Consider the following 19819-nt stretch of genomic DNA (forward strand, 5'->3'; position numbering starts at 1 on the left):
TTCATTTCACTTATGGTCATATCTACATAACTGTAGGGCTAAGTAGTTACATCATTTAGAGTCTCCTCTGTAAATACCATACTTCAGTTAGTATGGTTGTGTGTGCTTGCATACAACCTCTTATCTTTTTTTTTCTTTTTTTTTTTTTTTCTTTTTTTGCTTATGTGGTGCTGGGGAATCGAACCCAGGGCCTCATGCATTCAAGGCAAGCGCTCTACCACTGAGCCACCTTCCCAGCCCCTGCATACAACCTCTTATATATTCCCTTATATATTTACAAATTAGATCTAGCTTCCACAGAAGAGAGAAAACATGCATCTTTTGTCCTTTGGGCTTACCTTACTTCACTTAACATAGGTTTTCCAAGTCCATTCATTTCTTTGTAAATGATATAATATCATTCTTCATAACCGATGAGTAAAATTCTACTGGACAACACACATTTCTAATTCATCTCTGACACTGGCCCATCTGATGTTTCAGTTTTTTCCTTCCTCAGCAGGAACCTGTATCTGAAAGAGTTTTGAGGAAAATTACTGTGTGAAATAACAGGATGGAAGTGAGGAGTTTTGCCAGTATGTGTTTGCCATGCTTCTTCCTCCCAAGTATTTCTATGTGTCAGTCTAATGTGAACATCCTTTTCTGTTTTCTTAGGTCTTATGGACTAATTGGTCTCATTGAGCATCACAAACAATGCTGGCTTTTGTAACTCTTTGGAAGAAGGCTAAAGCTGTGTTGTACTGTGACATTGCCAGAGGGGGACAAGCAGCTTGAAGATTATCTGTTACTTGAGCTAAAGCTTGAAGGAAGTCCATTCCCCATTGAGGAGAACTGTATGGCCAGCATTGTCCAGTGAAGGGTTGACAATGAGCATCCCTGTGGCCCCCAAGAAATCATGTTTCAATCAGTTGCGGGACAACAGAAATGGAGCGAAAAATAACAACGAGCATATTCTAAGTCTTGGAGATACAAATGCCAATCCAATCATGTTGGAGGTCAGTTCCTCTTGTGAAGAGGCCAAGACATGTGATCTGGCTGATGAACTTGGAAATGCAAATTCAAGTGGGCCAGGACAGCACCCCCATTTTTACAGTGACCCTCACCGACTCCAGGGCTCTGGGAAAGTATCTCAGCCTGGCTCTACCAGCCTGAAAGATAATAAACATTCTCCCACTGTCCATCGGGAACTAAATGAAGAATGTACTATAGACCAAGGCGCAGATTTTCTGTCAACCCCTCAAAGTGGCCAGGGATCAAGTCTGGTAAGTTGGAGGAATATAGTAGCTGAGAGCAGTCCAGAGGTTTTGGCTAAAAGGAACACTGAGGTTCCCAGACATGCTCCCAAGGACAAATTGGCAAAGACACTTGACAATGAGGAGCTGAAGAGGCATTCTTTGCATAGAGCAAGCAGCTCCACAGCCACAGCTGGCAGCAGGATTCTTCAGTATCTACAGCCTACCTGGATGGACACTCCTGAGCCCCGGGGTCATGTGCTTGAGGGTGGAGAGGCATCACAGAGGACATTTGCTGATGATTCCAGGGGAACTGCTTTTCCTCCAGCTGATGGTACCTCAGAGGGAGAGAATTTGGGTCCCCCTAAACCATCTACCTCAGAAGCCCAGGAGACCAGTCCCTCAGAGACCCAGACAGCAGGTACACAGGGACAGAATGCTCACAGTGAACTTTCAGCCAGGGCTGCCCCTCTGGACCTTGCTCTGAATTCAAGGTCAGAATCAAAGGACAACCTGCATTATCCAGAAGCACAATTAGGCCAAGGAAAGAGAGATGCAGAATTGGAGATGAAACCTGTTCAGGCTAAGGCAGAGCAGGAATTCAAGTCAAGCCTGGCGGGAGGTCCAGGGTGTCACAGGGAAGAAGGTATGTCAACCCAGGAAACCACTCCTGTAGTTAGTGGTCCATCCAGCAGCCGCCAGCCTCATGGGATGGGAAGAGACAGCGGTGATGGAGGGAAGATGGCAGGCAACCTTGGTGTGGAGCATCCACTCCAAACTGCCCCCAAACAGGGCCCTGCTCCCCTAGGAGTGGCTGGTAGTCAGCCCACTGGAAAAACATCACCAACTCCTGGTAGGGAGTGGGGGGAAATGACACCTAGAAACTTTTCATCTAGTGATGGCCATATGGCTTTTGTTCCCAGTGATTCAACTGACAGCCGGTCCCCCGAGGTCAGAGTAGACAAGAGAAGGCTGGGCAGTGAGTCCACGGCCAGTTTTGAGGCATTGCTCTCAGGTTCTTCTGTTGTACAGAGTGACACTGAAGGCCCTGCCCACCCGGACCCTCAGAGCAGCAGCTTGGAAGTAGAGCAAAGCAAAGAGACCACGATACCTGAGGCTGAAAGTAGGAACTATCTAGAAAATGCAGCCAAGACGGAAATCCCATTGAGGGCAGATTCAGTTCTCAGTACTCCAGCCCCCCTCCACTCAGAGGCAACTGTGAACATGACCCAGCAGCCCACGCCACCTTGTAGCAGTTTTCAGAACCTTGACGTGTGCAATGTGGACCCCTTCACTTTACCCTCCATTGACAGCCCGCAGGTATTGAAGACATTCCCCAAAGTGCCTGACAAGGACACCTGCCTCAGTGGCATTCCCAAACCTGTCGTCACAAACTCCAAGGACTCGCCTGCTTCACAGGAAGCAATGGAGAGACATCTCATTGAAAAACCAGAGGAAAGGACAGAAGTGAAGCCTGTGGTTATGCCCAAACCCAAGCATGTGAGACCTAAGATCATCACCTATATAAGGAGGAATCCGCCAGCACTGGGCCCGGTGGACACTTCGCTGGTCCCTGTGGGGCTTCCGTACACCCCTCCTGCATGTGGCATGCCTCTTGTCCAGGAGGAGAAGGCTGCAGGTGGCGACCTTAAGCCATCTGCCAACCTCTATGAGAAATTCAAGCCTGACTTACAGAAGCCAAGGGTCTTCAGCTCTGGGCTAATGGTGTCTGGGATCAAGCCCCCAGGACATCATTTCAGTCAGATGAGTGAAAAGTTTTTACAAGAGGTAAGAGAATGTCACTGTGATCCTATCTGTAAATTTTTTTAACTTTTTTTCCTCCAGAGTGTTATTTCATCAGGGTTTGAACTTAGGGCCTGCTTAGCTAGCTTCCTTACTTGGGTCATGCTTTACCACTTCAACCATGCCTCCAGACCTAGTTTTTGCTGGTCATTTTGGAGATGGAGCCTACAGTACTTTTTTTTTTTTTTTAATTTAATTTAATTTTATTTGTGAACATACTGTACAGAGGAGTTACAGTTACATGGGCAGGATAATGCGTACATTTCTTACCAAGCATTGCAGCCTCCTCCTTTGTTTATCCTTCACATCCCTTCCCAGCCTCCCCCCTCCCCCCCTAATCCCAATCCTTCTCCTTCCCCCCCCCCCTCCCCCCCCCCCCCCCCCCCGCACCAACGTTGTAAAGCTCGTTTTGGACATGACAACTTGTACTTCTCATTGTTGCAACAGGTCCACCTGTATCCTTAAACAACTGGTTTTTCCCCATCTCCTCCACAAGTTATACTGACATCAAATATAGTGAAAGCAGGGGTTATACTGTGGAGGAGGGACATACAAAGCAACAAAGAGATAATCTTATAAATGTGTTAGAAACACATGCATGAAAGAAAAAAACCATTAAAATACACATCTAAGGGTTCATTTTCCTGACATCACATTATCTGACCTTTTCCGCTTGACTCATACATATACTAGATATTACAAATAAGGGAAACCATGGGACCTACGCTTCTTTGGGCCTGGCTTACTTCACTTAATATAATTTTTTCCAAGTTTTTCCATTTCCTAACAAATGGGGCAATGTCATTCTTTCTGATGGAGGCATAGAATTCCATTGTGTATATATACCACATTTTCTTGATCCATTCATCTACTGAGGGGCATCTGGGTTGGTTCCATATCTTAGCTATGGTAAATAATGCTGCAATAAACATAGTGTGCTGGTAGCTTTAGTGTGGTCTAGTTTGTAAACATTTGGGTAAATGCCCAAAAGTGGGATTGCTGGGTCATAGGGGAGCTCTATGTGAAGTCTTTTGAGGAACCTCCATACTGCTTTCCAAAGTGGTTGAACAAGTTTATATTCCCACCAACAATGAAGTAAGGTTGCTTTCTGTCCACATCCCCTCCAGCATCTGTTGTTGTTAGAGTTCTTGATTTTTGCCGTTCTAACTGGAGTGAGGTGATATCTCAATGTTGTTTTGATTTGCATTTCTTTTATGGCTAGGGATGTTGAACATTTCTTCATGTGTCTATTGGCCATCCTTCTTTCTTCTTCAGAGAAGCTTCTCTTTAAGTCTTTCGCCCACTTACTTATTGGGCAGTTGTTTCTTTGAGGATTTGTTGTTGGGGGGTTTAATTTTTTGAGTTCCAAGTATATTTTAGATATGAGACCCTTGTCCGTTGTATGGCTAGTAAAGATCTTCTCCCAGTCCGAGGGCTTTCTATTGATCTTGCTAGCTATGTCATTTGCCCTGCAGAAGCTCTGCAACCTTATACAATCCCATTTGTCCAACCTTTCTTTGATTTGTTGTGTTTCCGGGTCTCTATTCAGAAAATTTCGGCCTGAGCCAAGGAGACCCAGGGTTTCTCCTATTCCATCCTGTAATGTTTTTAGAGTGTCTGCTTTGAGTTCAAGGTCTTTGATCCATTTGGAGTTGATTCTGGTGCAGGGTGATATATAAGGATCTAGCTTTAGTTTTCTACATGTAGTTAACCAGTTTTGCCAGCACCATTTACTGAAGAGGCTGTCTGTCTTCCATTCTATTGTTTTAGCTCCCTTATCGAAGATTAGATGGCTATAGGTCTGTAGGTTCATTTCTGGGTTTTCAATTCTATTCCATTGGTCCTGAGGTCTGTTCTTATGCCAATACCAAGCTGTTTTGATTACTATGGCTTTATAGTAGAGTTTGAAATTTGGTATTGATATTCCTCCAGCAGTGTTCTTTCCGTTGAGGAGCGTTTTTGCTATTCGGGGTCTTTTATTGTTCCATATGAATTTTTGGATTGCCTCTTCTATTTCCTTGAAGAATGAGGGTGGAATTTTGATAGGTATTGCGTTGAATTTGTAGATAGCCTTGGGAAGTATTGCCATTTTCACGATGTTAATCTTTCCAATCCAGGAGCATGGGAGGTTTTGCCATTTTTTAAGTCCTGTGTTGATTTCCTTTTTCAAGATTTTAAAGTTTTCATCATAGAGGTCCTTCACTTCTTTAGTTAAGTTAATTCCGAGGTATTTTATTTTTTGTGGGGCTATTACAAATGGAGTTGCTTTCCTAATTTCAGCCACACTTTTCTCATTGTTGGCATACAGAAAAGCCATTGATTTTTGGGGGTTAATTTTATAACCTGCTACTTTGCCAAAGTTTTGAATCAGCTTGAGTAATTTGGGAGTGGAGTCTATGGGATTCTTTAAATACAAGATCATGTCATCTGCAAAGAGGGAGAGTTTTATTTCTTCTTTCCCTATTTGGATCCCCTTTATGTCTGCATCTTGTCTTATTGCTGTAGCTAGGCATTCTAATACTAGATTGAAGAGAAGTGGAGAGAGTGGGCATCCTTGTCTTGTTCCTGAGTTAAGAGGAAATGGCTTTAGTTTTTCACCATTGAGTATAATGCTGGCTGTAGGTTTGTCATATACAGCCTTTATTGTATTGAGGAATGTTCCATGGATTCCTAATTTTTCCAAAACCTTGATCATAAAGGGGTGTTGGATCTTGTCGAATGCTTTTTCTGCGTCTATTGAGATAACCATGTGGTTCTTATTCTTATTCTTGATGTGATGAATAATATTAATTGATTTGCGTATATTGAACCAGCTTTGCATCCCTGAAATGAATCCTGTTTGATCATGGTGTATGATTTTTTGGATGAATTGTTGAAGTCGATTGGCCAAAATTTTGTTGAGAAGTTTTGCATCAATGTTCATCAAAGAAATGGGTCTATAGTTCTCTTTCTTTGATGAGTCCCTGCCTGGTTTTGGGATGAGGGTTATGATGGCTTCATAGAATGTGTTCGGTAGTGAGCTTTCTCTTTCAATTTCATTAAAGAGTTGGAGGAGTATTGGTGTGAGCTCTGCTTTGAAGGCCTTGTAAAATTCCGCTGTAAAACCATCTGGTCCTGGACTTTTCTTAGCTGGGAGGTCTCTTATTGCTGTTTCTATTTCAGTGCTTGATATGGGCCTGTTAAGCTGGTTTAACTCATCTTGGTTTAGTTTTGGCATGTCAATATTTGCTAGGAAAAGGTCCATTTCTGTCAAGTTCTCAAACTTATTAGCATAAAGTTTTGAGAACTATTCCCTTATAATGTTCTGAATCTTGGTTGTTTCCGTGGTGATGTTTCCATTCTCATCTCTGAGTTTATTAATTTGGGTGTGTTCTCTTCTTTTTCTGATAAGATTTGCTAAGGGTCTGTCAATTTTGTTAAGTTTTTCGAAGAACCAACTCTTTGTTTTGTTGATTCTTTCTATAGTTTTTTTGGATTCTAATTCATTTAATTCTGATTTAATTTTGATTATTTCTTTCCGTCTACTGGATTGGGGTTTATCTTGCTGCTCTTTTTCAAGGAGGTTTAGATGTGTCATTAAATTGCTAGTTTCAGATCTCTCCAATTTGTTGATGTAGGAGCTCAGAGCTATAAACTTGCCTCTGAGTACTGCCTTTGCTGTGTCCCAGAGGAGCTGGTATTTTGTGTGTTCATTTTTGTTGAATAGCATGAACATTTGAATTTCCTTTCTAATCTCTTCCATGACCCACTCTTGATTCAGCAGTGTGTTGTTCAGCCTCCATGTGATACTGCACTTTCTTTGGTGGCTTTTGGTGTTGAGTTCTAATTTTATTCCCTTGTGGTCAGAGAGAATGCAAGGTATAACTTCAATGTTTCTGAATTTAGACAAGTTTGCTTTGTGGCCTAAAATGTGGTCTATTTTAGAAAACATTCCATGTGCTGCTGAGAAAAACGTGTATTCTGATGCTGCTGGGTGAAATGTTCGGTAGATGTCTGTTAAGTCTAGTTGATCTATGCAGCTGTTTAGATCTGCAGTTTCTCTGTTGAGTTTTTGCCGAGTTGATCTATCTAGTGGGGAGAGTGGTGTGTTAAAATCCCCAACAATTAATGTCTTTGGATCTATATGGGATTTGAGGGAAAGTAGTGTTTCTTTGATAAATTTGGGTGCTCCATTGTTTGGCGAATAGATATTTAGAATTGTAATATCCTCCTGAAGGAGAGATCCTTTAATTAGTATGTAGCGACCTTCTTTATCTCTTCTCACGAATTTTAATTTGAAGTCTATTTTATCTGATATTAAGATTGCAACTCCCGCCTGTTTATGGGGGCCGTTTGCTTGGTAGATTTTGTTCCAGCCTTTAACATTGAAAATGTGTTTGTTTTTACGGGCAAGATGTGACTCCTGAAGGCAGCAGATAGAAGGGTCTTGTTTTTTAATCCAACTAGACAGTCTATGTCGCTTAATTGGAGAGTTCAGTCCGTTAACGTTAAGAGATAGGACTGAGAGGTATTTGGGAGTTCCTGCCATGTTATCCACCTTCTTGGGGGCTGCGAAAACTGGGTTCTTCCTATGGTTCTTGGATTCTCAGTTTGGGTGCAGTTTCTTGGCCTTTGTTGCGGTCTTGTTGGTTTTCTATGTGTAGGACATCTTTAAGAATCTTTTGTAGGGCTGGTTTGGTGGAGATGTATTGTTTCAATTTTTCTTTGCTATGGAAGGTTTTTATTTGGCCTTCAGTTATGAAGGAGAGTTTAGCTGGGTACAGTATTCTTGGTTGATAGTTGTTTGTTTTTAGGGCATGGCATACATCATTCCAGGCTCTTCTTGCTTTGATTGTCTCTGCTGAGAAATCTGAGGTGATTCTAATTGGTTTCCCTTTATAGGTGATTACCCTTTTCTCCTTGACAGCTTTAAGGATCTTTTCCTTGGTCTGAGTTGATCCTGTATGGATTATAATGTGACAGTGGGATGTCCTATTCTGGTCTGGTCTATTTGGGGTTCTAAAAGCTTCTTGTATCTGAATAGGCCTATCTTTTTGTATGTTTGGGAAGTTCTCTGCTAGGATCCTGTTAAACAAATTTCCTAGACCATTAACTTCTGTTTCTAGGTGCTCCTCTACACCCATTATCCTTAGATTAGGCCTTCTGATGGTGTCTTCCAGGTGTTGGATAGATCTATCATATTTCTTGGACTTGTCTTGGATGGTTGTATGTTCTTTCTGTATAATATCTAGGCTGTCTTCAATCCCTGAGATTCGATCTTCTGCATGGTCTAACCTGCTGTCAAGACTCTCTACTTTGTTTTTTATCTCTTTTCCTTCTAATTGGTCAGCTTTGATGGCTTCAAGTTCTTTGTTGAAGCTCTGTTTTAGATCTTGTATGAATTTCCTTACTTCCTTAATTTGGTGTTCAGTGTTTGTTCTCAAATCACTTAGTTGATTGGTTATGGTTTCTTTGGACTCCCATTCCTTCTGTTGGGTTCCATTCAGCATTCCCTTTGTGGTCTCCCTGACTTCCTTCAGCTCTTTGTTAATGGATTCCATGAATGCCTTTAGTGATCTTTGTGTGTTCTCTACCTGGTCTCTCAATTCCTGAATTACTCTTTGATTAGCTTCCTCCCGTTTGTGGGATTCCTGCAGTTCTCTTTCCTCCCGTTCGTGGGATTCCTGCAGTTCTCTTTGAGTGTTCTCAGCCTGCTCACGCCATTGCTCCCTTTCTCTTTGAGTATTCTCAAGTTGTTCACGCAAATCCTGTATCAGTTTTTGAGTAGCTTCCTCACGCTTATGATATTCCTGTATAAACTTTTGGGATGCCTCCTCTCTCTCCCTATCACGCTCATACAGAGTCCTTTGTAAGTTGTCAAACTTCTCATTTATCATGTTTGCCACCAGTGTTTGTAGAGATATTTGGGAACTCTCCTCTGGATTGTTCATTATCTGATCTGACCCCTGATTATCAAGATTGGGAATTGAGATACCCGGATTTGCCATTTTTCTTGTGTTTTTCCGGCTTACTCTGCCCATTTGAGATGAAAATAGCACCAGTTTTGTGCTAGAACACTATCTTAAGGCAACCATCAACCAACGTTTGCATTTATACAGTCAATAGTCTACAGATACAATCTAGTTCAACAGATACATCTATTCAACATCAAACAACTATATGTTAATGGGCTTCGAACCGCAGAGAAGAGTTTGGAAAACCAGAAATTTTTAGGGTTAGGGAGAGATGTGGGTAAAAATTAGGAATAGATTGGTGGGGGGAGGCACAGGGAGAGTTAACTATGTCCTAATCTCAATGCAGGAAATAGGTTGGGTAGGATGCAAGTAGAGAGGGAGAGAAAAAGAAGAAAGGGAAAGGGAAATGAAAAGAGACCAGAAAAAAAATTAGAAACGTAAAAATTAATATAGTTATGGAGATTGAAAGACCATCTATTTAGGGAGGAATGTGAATATAATGAGAAAACAGGAGGGAGATAGAGGAGATGTGAAAAACTTAAAAAATGCTTAAAATATTATATAGGTATAAAGAGGTAGTACTGCTATTAAGGAATTTAAGTCTCAGAGGTTTTGGATTGAGTAATAAATTTGTGGATTAAGTGTGTACACAATGGGGGATAGGGTCTACTAGTTAACTATGGGTTTATCTGAGGATGTGCAGGACAAGAGTTAAGTCACATACAGAAGAACAAAAGAAAGGAAAAGGTGAAAAGGATAAGAAAGGGAGAAAAAAAAAGATCAGAAGTTCAGTAGAGCTAGACAAAAAACAAAAAGATAATTAAGAAAGAAAGAAAAAGAGAGAGAAGACAAGAAAAGAAAGGAAAACGTACATTCACGTATTCCTAAAATAAAAATTATAAGAGGGAAAAAAAAGTTACTGGAAAACAATTATTTTTTCAAAAAAGGCAAAAATTAAAGATTAATAAAAGTTTTAGAAAAGGAAAAAAAAATTTTATATATATAAGGTACCAAAAAAAAAAAAGAAAAAAGAAAAGAAGAAAAAAAAGTTCTTTGATTTTTTTTTTTTTGATTTTTTTGGGAGGGGTGGGAAGAATCCTGTATCTCCCTTTTGTCTGTACCCAGCCTCTTGTTGGAGTCTCTGGTCAGCTTGAGGTCCTGTGGCTTGATTGGTTTCTTAAGTCAGTTTGTTCGAACAGGCAGAAAAATGCTCTGCTTTACCCAAGATTTTGAGATTCCCCTCCCAGGTTAGTTTAATGGGAGGGTGATCTGCTTTGAGAATCACAAAAGAGGGGTGATGAGGCTAGGTTCTGGTAGAGTTGAGGCCTTTCAACAAACAGTAGCTTTTCCCTGGGGCTATTTTGTGAAAAATTCACAGAGCCCACCCTGGAGCCATTCTCAGGGTTTCTGTTTTTCAATTGATTGTGGAGGCTGCTAGAGGGAGGGGCAGCCTCTGGCTCTGGTTACCCAGTGAGGAAAGCCACTCCAATGGCTGGTGCCTGAGCTGGGTGACTTTTCCCTGGATGGAGCTGAGTCTGGCTGGTCACTTTGCCGTTAAGTTCTTGTGACCTGTTATATGACTCGTTTTATTCCAAGGCCTGAGTTGGAGCTAGCCGCTCCTCCGAGCTTTGTCGGTATCCAAGATGGAGATCACCGGTGCTGGGGGGGGGAGGGGTGGCCTTCCCTCCTCTGCTCCCGGAGAAGGAGTGAGGATGTCGGGCTTCTACTCACGCCGAGTCTTGGATCCCGGGTCGTCTCTGGTCTGCAAACTGCAGGATGAAGATGTCCGCTCCTTGTCGGTTCTTGCTGGTGTTGAGTAGAATCCTCTCGCCCGCTGCGTCTGGCTCCTTCGTCCCGGACTCTCTGTGTGAGCGCTCAGGTATGGCCGCGGCTGTGGTCGCCGCCGCGACCCTGCCGCCGCCGCCGCGGCTGCTGGCAGGCGCTCAGATGTGTCTCCTTGTCTTGGCTTCCCCTCTCTTGTCTAACTCTCTGTCCTGTGATGGCACACTTGGTGTGATTCTCTGGCTTAGGACTGTTCACTGGAACTCTAAACCTGCTTTCTATGCGAGAGCTTGTTCAGATTCCAGCTTCTCCTCCGCCATCTTCCCGGAACTCCATCCCTACAGTACTTTTCTGCCTGGGTTCAGTGTGGACTACAGTGTTTCAAATCTCAGCTTCCTGAGAAGCTAGGATTATAGCTGTGAGACACTGCCTCCCAGCTGTTCTTTAAAGTACCTTAAAGTCTGTTTTACATTTTCAGTGAGTTGGGGAAAAAGGTATTGCCTCTAAACCCATTGCTCACATTCAGGGATACACGAGTACAGAAGTGTTTTTGACTGTGGGAGATTGTCTTCACAGATGTACCTTTTTGACAAGTCTGGTGCTTATATAATGGGGCCAATTTCTAAGGAGTCTGATTTGAAGTTTACTCACATAATGAATATGAGACTAGATAAGTATGCACTTAAATTAGCTTCCATGTTTAAATAAGGGAATGTAATTCTTCTATGAGTTAGGTCAAAGCTTGGACGAGTCCAAAGTACATATATTCTTTAAATTGAGCAGACCTGTCTTCTCATGAGAGTGTTTGCTTTTTAGAAAACCTTCTATGAAGAACAGTAGGCAGAAGTTATGTTAGGCACAGGCTGTTCAGTTCTATTATGAATAGTTATTAGGACTAACATTTAGTTGGATGTGTACTGTGCATCAAGCCACATAATATAAACCAGCCATTGGCTCCATTCATTCGTACATTTTTTCAGGGGTTGGTTTTGAAAGTTTTAATTTTTTTTTGGACAGTATTGGTATTTGAACTCAGGGCCTCGCACTTGTTTGGTAGGTACTCAACCACTTGAGCCACATCTCTATCCTCCTTTTAAAAAGTTGTTTTCAGGTATGGTCTCATAGTTCTGGCCAGGGCTGGCTTTAAAGCATACATATGCCTCTTGCCGGGCTATGATTACAGACATTTATCACCATATCTACCTTGTTTGTTGAAATGAGGTGCTGCTAATTTTTTTTAGTGGCTGGCTTGGAACCTTGATTCTCCCGATCTCCATCTCCTAAGCAGCTGAGATTACAAATGTGAGCCATAGCACCCAGCACTGCTATTACAGTATTTATAGTTGTGTGGATAAAGAAATGAATGTAGAAAGGTTTAAGTCACCCATCTAAGGCCACAAAAAAAGAACCTCATTGAGATGCCCTAGAGAGCACCAGCTTCTCACCTCATCACTAAAGAGAGAAAAGCACTAGAGAAGTTGATCTGTTCTCTCCATTAGGGCCTACTCATATATGGTCTCTCCTGTGGGGTGGTGCATAAGAGTATCTTGGTCCAGAGGAACCTCAGCTTGGCTGCCTCAGTGGTATCTCATGAGCAATGAGCTAGCTACCATTTAGATTTTAGACAATAGTCTCTGAGTCATTCTGAAATTTCTAGACCCTCATAAACCTGGGACTTGAAGTCAGGGTCAGGCTTTACCACTGGGTCTTTCTCTGCAGCTGATCAGCACCAAGGCTGTTAAACAGATGAAAGGATGAAAGGTCTTCTCAAAGCATAAAAGCATTAAAAACATTCACAAGGGCAACTTGATTTGGAGATGGAGGCACAAATCCTATTCCTATCTTTAGTTCTTTCTCTGTGACCTTTATTTTTCTTCTGTGTAGTTCTTCTTGATGCTGCTTCTGCTCCCTTGAAGAATAATTTAAAGACTGGTACAGGCTCAGGCCTGTAATCTGAGCTACTCAGAAATCTGAGATCCAAGGATCATAGGTCAAAGACAGGGAGAGTAGCAAAGTCCATGAGAAGACTCTTATTGTCAGTTAAATAGCAAAAATGCCAGAAGTAGAGGTGCGGCTCAAATTGTAGAGTTCCAGCCTTGAAAAAGCTAAATGAAAGTGAGATCCCGAATATAAGCCTCAGTATTAGCATATACACAGGAAAAGAGTAATTTGTATCTAAATGCACATTTCCTCCAAAACTGTTTTGTCTTCTTCTAGAAGCCACTCCACATCTTTTTTTTTTTTTTTTTGTCTAGAGGGTGTGTGCCATTAGTGAAAGGTTAAGAGAGACCCCTGTTGCTTAAGGAGAGTTACCCAGCCTTAACTAGCTGCTAAATCAGGACATTTATGCTGTAATCAGAACACCCAAGGCCCACAGGCCTTATCTCTAGTGACAGCATACAGCGGAGAGAGGTGGCCACTCCACTAATTTCTGGGTTAATGTTCTTTACTGAGAAGTAGGAACAGGATGAACCTGGCCATTTGTTTCTACAGCCACAGCTTGGTGGAATTCCTTTCCTCTGTTCAGAAATCCAAAAAGCACTGACCCCTGCCACAGCAAAAGGAAACTTTTCTGACTAGTTCCAAGAGAACTAATTCTTAATTATAGAGGTCATATTTTTTATAAAATAGGAAAGTCTTAAAAATCAGTGATAACAGAACCACCCTTGTTACCTAGCGTGGTAGAAGAGATTGGTCAAGGGTAAAGATCATCTAAAGGACAGAGGCTCTTCTTGGATTTTAGGAGCAACACTAACATCTGAAGCTCCAGAAGTTGTTTCTGAGATCATCTGGGGGTCTAGAAATGCCAGGGCATTGAATTATACCCACTTAGCAAAACTGGTCTGTGTTTCTGCTTGTGTGGACATCTCAGGGTCACCTTTTCCCACTGATGACATAAGAGCACTTTTCAGCTTGGGGGAGGGAGCTGGGAAGGCATTACAAGGGTGCAGGGACTGGGGGAGGTACTGTCTCAGTGCACAGATGCATGACTCAGGACCAGGACTCTTGCCACTCCTCAGCTTCACTTCATCTCTAAGAGGAGCTGCCACTATTAATCAGGTCTCTCCAGAGAAATAGAAGAATTAGGAGGGGAGTGTGTGTGTGTGTGTGTGTGTGTGTGTGTGTGTGTGTGTAAGAGAGAGAAACAGAGAGAAGCAGAGACAGAAAGAAACAGAAGAAATACAAATTGAGAGACAATGATAGAAAAGAGAGAGAGATTGATGATAGTTATCCATGGCTGTGAATTCTGCATACTTGGATTAAGCCACCCACAGCTCAGAAATGTTTAGAATTTACCCGGGCATTGTGGCTCAAGCCTGTAATCCTAGATACTCAAGAGGCTGAGATCAGAGAATCGTAGCAGTTCAAAGCCAGCCCAGGCAGGAAACTTTATGAAATTCTTATTTCTAATTAATCACCAAAAAACCAAAAGCAGTGCTGCAGCTGGTAGAGGGGATAAGCTCAGAGGCAGCAGGATTTTCCATTATCCTGGGTATTATAAAGAGCCGCCAGATGATTTAAAGTATATGGAGGGCACTGTTCACTGTACTAAGATATAGAATCAACCCAGATGTCCCTCAGTGGATGAATGTGGTATGTGTACATACTGAATTGTACTCATCCATTAGAAAGAATGATATTGTATCATTTGTAAAGAAATGGACAGACTTGGGAAAAATCATGTTGAGTGAAGTTACTCAGTCCCAGAGAGACAAATGATGCATGTTTTCCTTTCTATGTAGAAGCTAGATTTAGCTTATAAACTTATGAATAAATATGTTTGGTGGTACTCAAGTGTGAACATATGTATTCACTGAAGTATGCTAGATTCAATGGAGGACTCAAATAGTGTAATTCCGTAAAAAGGCAAAGGCAAAGTTCTGCAAAATAAACACCAGGAAGTGGGTATTCAAAAGGGGTTGATGGGAAAGGGGAGGACAAATGAAGAGGAAAATAGAGAGAATGCAGGCAAGAATCCAATATCTATCCTACACAATTAAGAACGGTGAGGGAACAGATGGGTAAGGGAGGGATGGGTAAGAATATTGAAAGGGGTGACATTGATCAAGATGTGTTATATTCATAAACTGCTTTGTTAAATGACAACTCCTTTTTACACCTACTTAAAGATAATTAAAATGTAACTAAATGTGAAAAAATAGAGGTACACAGAGGGGGCATGCATGGATGCTGTACAAATGCTGCATTATTTTGTATAAGGACCTTGGGCATCCATGAATTTTGAGTCCTTCGTATACTAAGGGACAACTGTGTTTTCAGGGAGTGGAACATGTAACTGTGGAAACTAGCTAGTCCCAAATCACCAGGAAATGCAGGCATCCTGGAGCCACAAGGAAGAAGAGCTGTGGCAGTTTTTGAGTGTGTATTTCCCTCTACTTCAGGGGAAGTCAGTCTGTTTGTTAATACCTTCAACTGATTGGATGAAGCCCCCTACATTAAAACACAGTCTGCTTTAATTGAAGTCTGCTGATTTAAATGTTAATCTCATGAAAGATTTACCTTAACAGGGCCAATGTCTTACTAACTTTCCAGGTACTGTGGCACATCCAAGTTGATACATAAAATCAACCATCACAGGGACCACTTCCCCTCAACCATAAAGGTGACACCTCCCCATTCGCTCTGTGTCTCCCCAGCACTTGAGCTCAGGGAAAAGGAGCAAAGGGACAACCCAAGAACTTGTTTGACTTTCAGGAGTTACTTTGAAATCATAGGATTCTTTTTCTTGCTTTGAAAGCAAACAGCAGATTTGGGGAGGATCTCTATGTACATATGATTTTGTAGCATTCTCTGTGATGTTCGTTAAGTAAAGACCAAAAAGGAGTGTGAGAATTTTTGTAGCTCCCCCTGTTTAGTTCAAAATTTATAAAGTAGCATCTAAAGCATATTTTTCACCTTGTTAAAAAACCCAATACAAACGATAGGCATTGAAGATCACTGAAGTTATTATTTTCCTTTTTTTAAATGCCAATACGAAGGCTTGAACTCAGGGCCTGGGTGCTGTCCTTAGTTTTTTGTTTTTTGTTTTTTTGGTGCTGTACCACTTGGTCTATATTTCCACTTATAGCTTTTGGATGATTTTATTTACTACAAGAGTTTCATGGACTTTCCTACCAATACTGGCTTTGAACCACAGTCCTAAGATGTCAGCCCCCCGAGTAGCTAAGGTAACAGACATGAGCCACAGTTCCTGGCTTTGAAGTTATTTTTGAGTGACACTGAGGTGGGTGTTACATATTCCAATTCTAAGGAGCAGAGTAACGATGAAGTCCATGTACCGCCATCCTTAGAACCTTACTTTCTTTGGAGGAGCATCTGTTCAAAGCAAGGACCAATGGCATCCAACTTCTAGAAACTAAAATTTCAAAAATGGAGAGTATATGTGTATAAGACATGAGAGAAAGATTGATAGTAAGAAAGCAGAGAATTGCAAAAATTAAATTTAGCAGAGTGCACATGTAAAATGTTCTTTCATGCTAATATAATTTGCCTTAGCCCAAGTGCAGCCTATCTGCCATAACAGTCATGCATATTTTACAGTGTGATTATGATAAAACTTTAAACGCCTAATCTTTTGTTTCAATAATGTCAGTTTTAAGGATTCTCTATCTATTTCAGCATTAAAAGTATGAAAGTAAGGGCTTATCTCTTCAACAGCTTAGATCAAAGCTTTTATAGTTTCTGTTAAGGAATATTGTTAAATGTTGGTGATTCTGGAATAGAAGACTGACACCTAACATGTATTGTGATTTAGAGCAGAATTAACAGATGTATCTCTTCATACATTGTCCTTAGCAGCTCTTTTCATTATAATTTTAAGGAACTAGATTATGTAGCTCTGACTGTCCTTTCATGTTTCATATAAAGAAGTGGCAGCGGGCTGGGGGGATGGCTTAGGGAATACAGTGCTTGCCTAACATGCATGAGAACCTTGGTTTGGTCCTCGATCCCACAAAAAAAAAACAAATAAACAAAAAAACACACAAAACATCCACCAATAATATGATCAGACTTAGTGAGAACAGAAGATCCTATCCATAGTCCCTACAAGCTATATTCTAGTCTGTATTGTTTGTCCAGGAGAGCATAGCAGTTACACTACTATATTAGTCAATTGAAGAAGGAATGTTGACATGATTGCATTGTTCAGTGAATCTTTATTGACATCAGCTCTGTCTCCTTGAAGTTCAGCAGCCCACCTACCTGTCCCCTAGAAACCCCATCCCACTGGCTCTTGCCAAACATGCCTGGCACAACACCTTTCCATGGGAAGGAAGACAGACCTGAGCATTTGGGCTCTGGTTTTTAATTATGTAAACCCACACTACAAGCCTGAAACCAATTTTTCATTAACTTCTCTGTTTTTCCCAAAGAGTCATTTCTCTTTACTAAAAGTGAATATTTTCTTTTTATGTTGCCTAGTAAAGGCAATATAAATGGAAAAAGTTCATTTAGTTATTGTCAGTCTTAGGTAACTGTTAAAAAAATGGCACCTTCTTTTTTCTTTTGTGTCCTTCCCCCTCTCCTCCCTCCCCCCGCCTCTGGTTTATTCCCTGTGACCACTGTTTTTGATTTCAGTACCCTTTGTCTTATATATAAGTTAATCTGATTTGGGGCAGGGAAGGGGACACATAGAAATGGTGGTTCCAAGGGTGAACTGATGCAACAGCAATACTCACTAGACACTGTGTTGGAAATGAGCTTTACAACTTGGGGAGAGGTGAAAGGGGAGTCAGACGGGGAGGGAAAGTGGGAGAAAACAAGGAAGGGGTTAACACTGTTCAGAAAGTAATGTACTCATTACCTTACTTACATAATGTAACCCTCTGTACATCACCTTCACACACACAAAAAGATACCCATTGAAAAAAAAAGAATAAAAGCTTACCTGTATCAGATCAGACTTGTTTCCAAAAAAGAAACAAATAAATATGTGAAGGAAATAAGTTTAAAAATGGTACCTTTTCTTCCTGGGTATATGAAACTTGCATAATTTTGTGAAAGTTCTCTAAATTCTTTCTTTGCTGGTTGACTTTTTTTAGCTTAAAGATTGACTGTTCCCTCAAATGGCAATGATTGAATAACAATGGAATTCATAGTTTTCAAATTTTCACTGTTTATTTAATAATCAATGCAATTGGCTAATTAGCTATACTAAATCAGGAACAGGAAGCTATAGTTTTGTACAGATCATCTATCTTTTTTAAAATTTTATAAGGAATTTGATACATTTATGCAGTGTTGAGGCATAATATCTCATGTCTGTTACCTCCAATTCAAAGTCACTTTGTTGAGAGGACCTACCTATTGTGTGTGTGTGTGTGTGTGTACGTACGTACGTACGTACGTACATACATGCATGCTGGTACTAGAGCTTGAACTCAGGTCCTCATGTTGTAATTTGGCTTTTTCACTCAAGGTTGGCACTCTACCACTTGAACCAAAGTTCCACTTCCAGGGTTTTTGCTGGTTAATTGGAAATAAGAGTCTCTGATCATCTGGCTTTAAACCTCAGTCCTCAGATCTCAGCAACTAAGATTACAGACATGAGCCACCAGCACCTGTTTAATACCCATCTATTATTAAATATTGTTGTGAACATCAGAGCTTTGACTTAGAATTCCCATTTTACAATGCTATTATTTCAGTGATATTAATTTACTGCAAAAGCTATCAAGACTTTACACCAGTGAAATAGAATTTTGCTTGAAATATCTTTAACTTTTTTATTATTATTATAAAGGTGATGTACAGAGCGGTCATAGTTACATAAGTCAGGTAAAGAGAATATTTCTTTTTGGACAATGTCACCCCTTCCCTCTCTCTGCTTGAAGGATCTTATTAACAGACACTAGAATCAACTTTGTAATTTGTAGTTGGAAATTGGATGACATAAAAAATTTTTAAATGTAGTTCATCTTATCTAACACTGTATGTCCTCAGATACGAACATTTTTTTTCTAGGTGGGTAAATGAGATTGAGTTCTATTACTTATTTGTTTTTGTTTATTATACTTCATAAAAAAATTTTGGGTCAGAGTTCATTCTGTTGAGACCTTTCAGAGTAAGATCTTTTCACTGAATTTCTTCTCTTCCTTTACTGCATAAAAATTACATTTTATAAAGTGAGTTATTCTTGCTCCCAGTGAAACATAGATTAATATAATATTTGAACTAAAGGGCAGGTGCAGGTGGCTCGTGCCTATAATACTAACTTCTCAGGGAGCTGAGATCCAGAAAATTCAAAGCCAGTAGAAAACTCCAGGAGACTTAGTCTCCAAAATAAGTATCAAAATCTAGGCTAGAAGTGTGGCTCATGTGGTAGAATACCAGCTGAGCAAAGCCAAGCAAGCAGGAGACCCTCAGTATGATAGAAAGACAGACAGATAAGCATGAGACCCTGAGTTCAAACCCCAGTACCAGAGACAGACAGAGACTAAGATCACCCAGTTGTGTTGTGTTGTGTTGTGAAACTAGAGGTAGGGACATGAGGCTCAGAGACTTCAGTGATCTGTGTTAATCAGCCCAAGGAAGCCAGAGTAGCCACTCTCAGGCCTAATCAGTCTCCTGCTGCAATGAGAAGTTCCTGCTTGAACTTCTGATCATTTATTGCAGGTGACTGACCACCCTGGAAAACAAGAATTTTGCTCTTCTCCCTATACTCATTATGAAGTCCCTCCAACTTTCTATCGATCAGCCATGCTCCTCAAGCCCCAGCTGGGAATGGGTGCCATGTCCCGTCTACCATCTGCAAAGAGCAGAATCCTGATCGCCAGTCAGAGGTCTTCAGCCAGCGCCATCCATCCACCAGGACCCATCACAGCAGCAGCCAACCTCTATACTTCTGATCCTTCAGGTAATGACTGTGTGCTTTCCTGCATTTAAGTAGAATCATGTAAGATGTCTGTGAAGTATGAATGCCTTTCATCCCTTTGAGAAGCCTTTTCCTATTGCTCCATAGCAGTTTGTATGTTGTAATACTGGAAGCTGCCATTCTGAAAGCTACACAGACCATTATGTGAGTGA

At 41.1% G+C, this 19819-nt stretch overlaps 1 protein-coding gene across 3 annotated transcripts in view; it reads left to right on the plus strand.

The window, feature by feature from the left end:
- The first annotated feature begins 866 nt into the window (after positions 1–866).
- Mtus2 (microtubule associated scaffold protein 2) overlaps positions 867–19819 on the plus strand; it is a 386941-nt gene continuing 367988 nt past the window's right edge. For all 3 annotated transcript variants that reach the window (XM_042685472.1, XM_042685473.1, XM_042685474.1), the window contains exons 1-2: positions 867–3020; positions 19409–19649. In XM_042685472.1, coding sequence (XP_042541406.1) covers positions 867–3020; positions 19409–19649 — 2395 coding nt within the window. The remainder of the gene's footprint in view (positions 3021–19408; positions 19650–19819) is intronic.

The sequence above is a fragment of the Dipodomys spectabilis genome, unplaced genomic scaffold (assembly GCF_019054845.1).
Source record: "Dipodomys spectabilis isolate Male_0828 unplaced genomic scaffold, ASM1905484v1 ptg000095l, whole genome shotgun sequence".
NCBI classification, from domain to species: Eukaryota; Metazoa; Chordata; class Mammalia; order Rodentia; family Heteromyidae; genus Dipodomys; species Dipodomys spectabilis.